Here is a 7,656-nt window from a genome sequence, read left to right on the forward strand (position 1 = left end):
ACACAATTAAGCACACGAATTTAACAAATGTAAGATAAATTGGGCGCTTTCCCGATAATAGCCACCCTTAATTTTTGAATTAAATTGATTATAATTTTGTTGTTTAATACTTTAGGTCACTTTAGGTTAGGTTATATTGGGTACTTGATAGTCTTGCAGGGTCTGAAATAATAAGCAACGCAGCTGTGGTTCAGTCTTAATATCTGGCTAAATGCGGCTAAGAATACTAAGCCCTCTAATGATAGTTAAGAGGAAATTAGCTAAAAACAAAAGAGTCCCACCAACCAACTCAAAACAAAATTTCCAGGTTACTTTCTTCATAATCAAAATAACTTGCATACACTACGTGAATATGGGATTAAAATAATTAGAAAAATTGCTAATAATTGTTAGAAAATTAGTTTATCTGTATGAACAGTACATAAAATATAGAAATTAGAGTGTTGCCACAACAAAGCAGATAAAGAAAAGCTTTCTTCTGTTTCAGCAGTGAGAAGGATTCATTTTAGCATAATAAAGACTATTTCTGAACTTCGATTAACAAATCTATCTATCTAGCATGATTTTAACCAAACATTTTAGCCAACAAAATTGAAATTGGTAAAATATTGGGGAAGGGTACGAGGTTACTTCAGCCTGGCCACAGTAAAGTGTCTGACTATGACGTCAGAAAAAATTAACAATTAACCAATGAGAAGCCAGTATTCACAATGGTAAAATTTATAGCGGCCTTTCATTGGTTACTTGTTAATTTTTTCTGACGTCACTTTTACTGTTTTCCTTCAGCCTCCTAAGAAAAATCGCAAGCGATTAGGATTTATTCTAATTTGTAGAGTAGTGACCACACCGTAGGCCAAAATGCATTTATAAATTGCAAAGGCATTTCAAATATAATAAATATATCCAGGGGTGAAGTTGGGGGGGGGGGGGCTACAGTAAGATACACCCACACACAAACAGGGGATAAGATTTACCAAACAAGAAATATATTCGAAGATTTTGGTTAATTAATATCTAAGATAAACCATTTTATTCCTTACAAAAATATAACAGGATCTGTGTCTGTCTGTTCCGAAGGATTTCACTAACCACTGAACTTATATGGTTCTCCTTTACAATATAAGGTCTTAGGAACTACATTGGGGGAGGGGTACCACATTCCCCTACTTAAGAAATTGCCCCTGGATAAAAACCCACAATTTTTATAAAATTTTTCTTTTAAAATAAAATTTTTAAAATCATTTTTCTTTTTGAACATAAAATAATTCGACCCCCCACCACCTCAAGGTCCCTCAGAGGTGTTTAAGCGACGTAATGTTCAATATCACAATATAGTGTGGTATTCGGCAACCGTGAGCCATGCCTATGGCACCCCTGACCGGGGTTCGGGGAAGGGCCAAAGGCCCTCCCCCGAGTCCTGGGGAAGGGGTCTGCCGACCCCCTCCCTATGCCTAAAATTAATGACTGATTTTGACAGCCTTATTATGGTTAAGCTGTATTGTTAATTCCCCCCACCCTTTCCAGGGATGGGGGATCATTATTGCCCAAACTGACTATTGTATATGTATTATGTTGCTTTTATCTTATGATTATTTATTCCTATCTGTGTAGTTATTTTGTATATAACTTTAGTAATCCTTAGACCTTCAATAAAGGAACAACTGAATAGATGCTGTTTATTATTTAGTGATTGCTAGAGAAGCGTAGCTTCTCTATAGTATAGGTGTCCACGTCTGTTCACACTGCCGTAGTCATTTTGAACTCTGGTGTCTGCCATTTATCCTAGGCGGATACCACAACTTTTGGTGACAGCTGTGTGAGATTACGGCAAACCACAAGTGTAGAGCAGACGCGCAGCTGAGGCTAAGGTACTCCCAGCAGTGAAACTGGCAAAACTGACACAAGCAACCTGAATTACCCACCCTGGATAGCAAGGTCTAACTCTGCATTCGGCAGTTGTGGAAGCGAAACAGCGAAACTTGACGGAGAACCGCGAGAAGCGCCGACATCTAACGGAGAATTGAGCGCTCAAGGGCTGAAACAGGCCTGCGGACGGGCTGAAACAGGCCAACTAAGTGTAAACGGCTGAAAATAGGCCAACATTTACTGCAAGAGATAGCAGGATTCGAACCAGCGGCGCTGCAGGACGGGACATTCCCTGCCGCCACCAGCCGGATTCGGATACACGGCGCTGCAGGACGGGACATTCCCTGCCGCCGACAGACTGAAACAAGCCAAGGATTCGAACCAGCGGCGCCGCAGGACGGGACATTCCCTGCCGCCACCAGCCAGATTCGGATATACGGCGCTGCAGGACGGGACATTCCCTGCCGCCGACAGGCTGAAACACGCCAAATAGCTGCGAGCTGCGAGCCAACATACGAGTGTAGTGTACCAAGCAGAGGAAACTACGTCAAATCCAAGTATCCTGAGAGGCTACAGCGCAGCCACCCATCTAGAAAAGCAGATATTATATCACATTGTAGGGATTACCACCCTAGTGTGAAGGCTGAACAATAGATTTATGAGCAAGGATTGGTAAACAATTTGTTGTGTATTGTGATAAAACTAAAAATAGAACAGGCTTGGTAAGCAAATCTGTTATGTATTGTGATAAGGCCAAAAATAGAATCTAGATGTAATATAACAATGCATTGATAAACAATCTAACCACCCAAGCCTCCAGCACAACAAATACACCCCTTATTCCAGAGGAAAGGGAGGGGCCCACCATCCATTGAAGAAAATACAATCAAGGTGACATAACAATAAGCCCAGGATTAAGGAGAAAGGGCACCATTACCTCACCACACAGTTACCTCAAACCCACAGCACTCCCCCTTCCCCACAGGGGGAACGGACGGTTTTACCCCGTCCCCTCACGCGCTTCCCCCCTCCTACCCACACTTGACTAAGTCCGCCCACGGTGTGGAGATAGCGACCGGGAGAACAGAGCGCCATTTACGGGTCGCGCAGCAGAGTTCGGGACATATCACAAAATTCAACGGACAAAGCGGACCAATGAGAGAGCGAGTTGAGGGATAAGTGCGCGTTTTACCTGTGTGCGCGGATTTGACGGTGCGTAAGCGCGCTGCAAGGAGAGGATATTTCACGCACACACACACACACACAGGAGCGGAGCTACTCCATAGCATCTAACAGAGATATTTTTAGAAAACCAAGACTTACAAGCTTCTCCCTCCTATCTATAGTGTGATAAAGGAAAACCCAATAAGTTCCTGACAGCAGTTCAGACCCTCAACAGCTATCTACCCCTACCAGCCTACTCTACAACTCAGAAAAAAACCTAGTGACAAGTACATCTAAGTTACATCTTTGTAGTTAAACTACCAACCTAGTGATAAAAAGTGTTGGCTGCTAGGCTAGAAAGCCTCAAGTGTAAACCATTTATAGTATTGACTTAAAACTTTGTGTCCCGCCGCTGAACCGTTGACCCGATGGAGCAGCCGCAAGCGCCAGGAGGCGACCAAGCCCAAGGATGGCTCCAGGATGACCCCCAACCGGCTCCAGCCGAGTACCGCAAGCTGATGCTGAGTAACCTGCCGGAGTATAGAGGACCGCCCAAGCAATCCTGGAGTTCCCACATCCGCAGGCTCGAGATGTCATGGGCGGCTTACCGCGTGCCGCCCCATGACACACTAAACCGCCGCAACGCCCTTTTACTGTCACTGGTGGGGCAAGCGGCGGAGATGGCCTCTCATCTGTTTGGCGAGGCAGGCCAAGCCTTGACATACGAACAAGTCAAGGCCGAGTGTGAAATGTTATTTCGTCCCGCCTTTGAATCCCAGACTTTGAAGCAAGCCTTCAGGGATTACAGGCAACACTCGACAGAACCTATACAAGCATACATATCCACAAAGTGTGCCTTGTATAGGGAGGCCTACAGCCATGAGGACCTTGAATTGTTGATAGACGAATTAAATCGTGGCATTCGTAACGCTAATGTGAAACGTGAAATGATGAGTCATGAGATCGCCTCTGTACCTGAGTACACGAGGCGAGCCATGTTCACCGTCACAATGATTACCAAGCAGCTGAAGGAGGGTGTGTGCCTAGTGGACGCCACCGACGGGCTCACGGGATCAGCCAGCGTCCAGTTGCCCCACTACGACGAGTCGGAGCCAATGGAGATTGGCGCCTTGGCTCCGGGTCTCCACCAGATGGGGAAGGTCGCCCCAGATGACAAGACTTCAGGCCGCTGCTACCGCTGCCAAGGGAAAGGCCACCGAGCCCGAGACTGTCCGACGCCTATGGAAGTCAGCCAAGAGGAGAGACGCACCCAGCCATGCCGTGACCGTCCTGCCAAGTGCGAGCGTTGCCACTATGCCGGCCATACGGCGGCCGAGTGCAGAGCCGACTGGGACCAGGTAGCCGGCCGGAGGCGCACTGCAGACAAGGGCGCTCCCCCAGGAAAGCCCAGCAGAGTAGCCAACATGGAGGGGAGCGCGCCCCCAGCAACACCGCAGCAAGCAGCCGCCCCCAACGCAGCGGGCCGAGCCGACGGAATGCCGCAGTTTGGAACCGTCCCAGCTAGAATCAACGTACTGGGAGGAGCGGCTGAACCCAACCGGGTTGGCCTGGGCTTCAGCCTCAACCACCTGGGGCCGGAGTTTGTGCAGCCCAACAACATTGCCGAGCCAGAAGTCCTGAGGCCCCAGCCTTTCAGCCTAAACATGATGGGGCCTGCCCGACCAAGCCTACCCAGCAAGAGTGGAGGGGCGCTACCCAGTGTCACGGAGACGGTGTACGGAGAGGCCCTGGCGGCTGTTGAACGAGAGAGGCAGGAGGCGCTAGCCAGCGCATCAGAGTCGATGTATGGGGCGCCACCCGGCGCCGCCACCTGCGATGACTGGGGGGTGCTATCCAGCGCCCCCACCCTGGTGCCTGGGGCGACAACCGTTGCCGCCACCGAGATACCTGGATCCTGGAACGAGCCAGCAGTCCCAGAGGAAGGGGTGACACCCGTCACCCCCAGTCAGCCAGCGCCACCAGCCCGTAGGGAGAGCCCAGCCATACACCATCCAACGCCCCCTGCCAGCCGAGGGGATCCAGCTGCCCATCACTTCCAGTTGAGCCAGGATAAGTTAAATTTGACAAATGTCTTGTATCCAAATTATTGTAAACCCCCAACCTTGCCTGTGCCTCCTGCACCAGAGGCTGGGGAGATTGAAATTTGGGGATATAAGGACTTGCCTGTGCCACATGCACCTGAGTTCCTAGGGCAGGGGAGGGACGTGATTCAGGGCGAGCCTGTGCCACACGCACTTCAGCCCCATGCCACTGGGCATGCCATGGACAAGGGAAGGGACCCCTTGGGGCTAGGGGAGCCGACACCCAGGCAGGCGCCAGTCGCCTGTCAGTCTGTCATTGGGGAGGGTATCGGGATGCCCCGGGCACCCAAAGATAACGCTCAATGGAAATTTATATCTAGCCAGGAGCAACCCAGCCGTGTCCAGCCCCAAGAAGCAGCCGTGACCCGAGCCGAAGATTCCCAGCCGCGTGTGCAAGGTAGATGGCTGTCTGGTAGCTTCTCACACTGGTGGATGGTTCTGTGGGGGCTACTGCTCGCAGCCGTGTGGCCTACAACTAGCTACGTCCTGGTAGGGTGGGACTGCGCCAACCCCACCCACGTCACAGCCTACAATAAGGAGAAGATGTGTAGCACGGAACCGCTACACCAGGAGGTGCCCCTGGGCCATGAGGTACATGTCCTGCAGCAAGTCAAGATTAGGGAGACAACAGGATACAGTTGTCAGCTCACCGTGTCCCAGTGGACATTTAGGTGTGGGGTATGGGGTCACCTCAAGGTGACCTCGGTCCCCACCCTCATGAGGCCAACCAAGATTGATCCAGAAACGTGCCGAGACCTGGCCAGGAACCGAGTCTACACGCTGCCAGGCAAGACCCAGCCACTGACGTTCCAGCTGAACCATCCCCTGTTCTTCACCCTCGACATGGTGGGCGCCTTGGTCAACAGCCCCGAGGGGGTGGGTTGTGAAGGGGAGGACGTCCATTTCGAGGGCCAGCTGTACCGCAATGAATTAGTGCTCCAGGAACGACGGCTGCTGGTCAAGGAAGAGACCTATGTAGTAGAGGAAGGGCGGGTGGAGTCCCAATCTGACCACCTGACCCTAGAATGTCCCCATTCTGAGCTGTCTTGCATTACTGGGGAAGCCACCTACGTGTGGGACCACCTGGGGAGAGATTGCCCCTTGAGGCTGATCCGCAGCCTCCAGCCTAGCCTAGTGATGGATGCGTTCCTGGTTGACCATCAAGCCCAGTTCTTCATCAACATGACCACCCCCACCTCAATAGTGAACTGCGACTTTGAGGCCCATGCCACCAACCACCCAGCATTGTTCGTGACAGCTGATCCGGCCGCGGCAGCGCTGCCCAGAGTATCGGCCAGGGATGTGGATGTCCCCCTGCAGGCCCAGATACATGCAGGCTACATTGGATTTACCCTGGAGACACGCATGAAAAGCACAGCGGCAGAAGAAGTAGCGGCCAACTGCTGGAAGCTCCAGCAACTAGACCCGGCCCACCCGGTGCGTGTCCAGGGGAGCACGTTCTCTGTGCTGAGGGGAGATGTCCTGCTCCAGCTGACCTGCCAACGCAACAAATACGTTGTCCGTGAGAGCAATGAATGTTGGGACAAAGTACCAGTGGAACCCACAGGATTCGTAGACGCCGTGACACGGGTGTATAGCAGCCACGCCACCAAGATGCCCTGCTCCTCCACCTACCCCCTCACTGTACACGCGGAGGAGGGCTGGATAGAGCTAACCCCCGCACCTAAGAAGAGGCCACCCCCACTGGATACGCCCAAGCAGCTGCTGACAGAACCCTTGGATGACTTTAGTTCGGGAGGCTTGTATTCGCAGGCTGAGCTGAACGACTGGCAGCAGCTGCTAGCGTTCCCAGCGTATAAATCCGCCATGCTGACCGGCCTGTCTTATGGCTCATGCGTTCAGCAAGGTAGCTGTTCGGCCACAGGAGACCATGGAATCGTGTCCTACAATATCGACCGACTGGTGGAGGAAGGAGAGGCCGCCCTGGATGTCTGGGCTGGGTTCAGACAAGCTATTCACGAGTGGGGAGATGGCGCAGCCATATTGTGTTTTCTGTTGTTGATCCTCAAACTGCTGGGGGATTTAACCATCATTTCCCTGGCAGCCGCGCAAGGAGGTGTACGGGCCGCCATGAATGCGATGTCACAAGTGTTCCTGTACCATCCAACCTTGTACAGGAAGGCCCTGGCCAGAGCCTGACTCACCCATGCCAAGTCCCGGGACTTTTCAGTAGACTGGGATGCCATTCCTATCGGCCGGGAAGCAGCCGAGGAAATGGTGTCCATGCAATCAGCCGATAGCGGGCATGACCGCCCAGGCAGGCCTGGACCACCCTCTGGAAAGCCCCGCGGCCCCTCGGGAGGCCAGGCTGTCGCTCAGACGGTCAACTTGGTAGCCAGTGCCCCAGCCGCTGCCAACAACAACCAGAATGCCCCGTTACTGACCGGCCCCGCAGCGGCTGCGCCCCACGCCAACATGACACCTGCTGGCGCCGAGCTACGTGTCCAACCGAAGCCAGCCTCTACCTTCTATCCCACGTTGGGAGCCCATCAGCCCTGAAAAT

The 7,656-nt window shown here is 51.9% G+C and overlaps 1 protein-coding gene across 1 annotated transcript; it reads left to right on the forward strand.

Moving 5' to 3' along the window:
- Nucleotides 1–4,526: 4,526 nt before the first annotated feature.
- On the forward strand, nucleotides 4,527–6,639 carry LOC145312400 (uncharacterized). The gene is made up of 3 exons (XM_080151637.1): nucleotides 4,527–4,562; nucleotides 5,703–6,379; nucleotides 6,459–6,639. The coding sequence occupies exons 1-3, from the start codon at nucleotides 4,527–4,529 to the stop codon at nucleotides 6,499–6,501; spliced, it is 756 nt and encodes a 251-aa protein (XP_080007763.1). The 3' UTR covers nucleotides 6,502–6,639.
- The last annotated feature ends 1,017 nt before the right edge of the window (nucleotides 6,640–7,656 follow it).

This window comes from Acartia tonsa, chromosome 2 (genome assembly GCF_053477335.1).
Source record: "Acartia tonsa isolate MP-2025a chromosome 2, ASM5347733v1, whole genome shotgun sequence".
Taxonomy (NCBI): Eukaryota; Metazoa; Arthropoda; class Copepoda; order Calanoida; family Acartiidae; genus Acartia; species Acartia tonsa.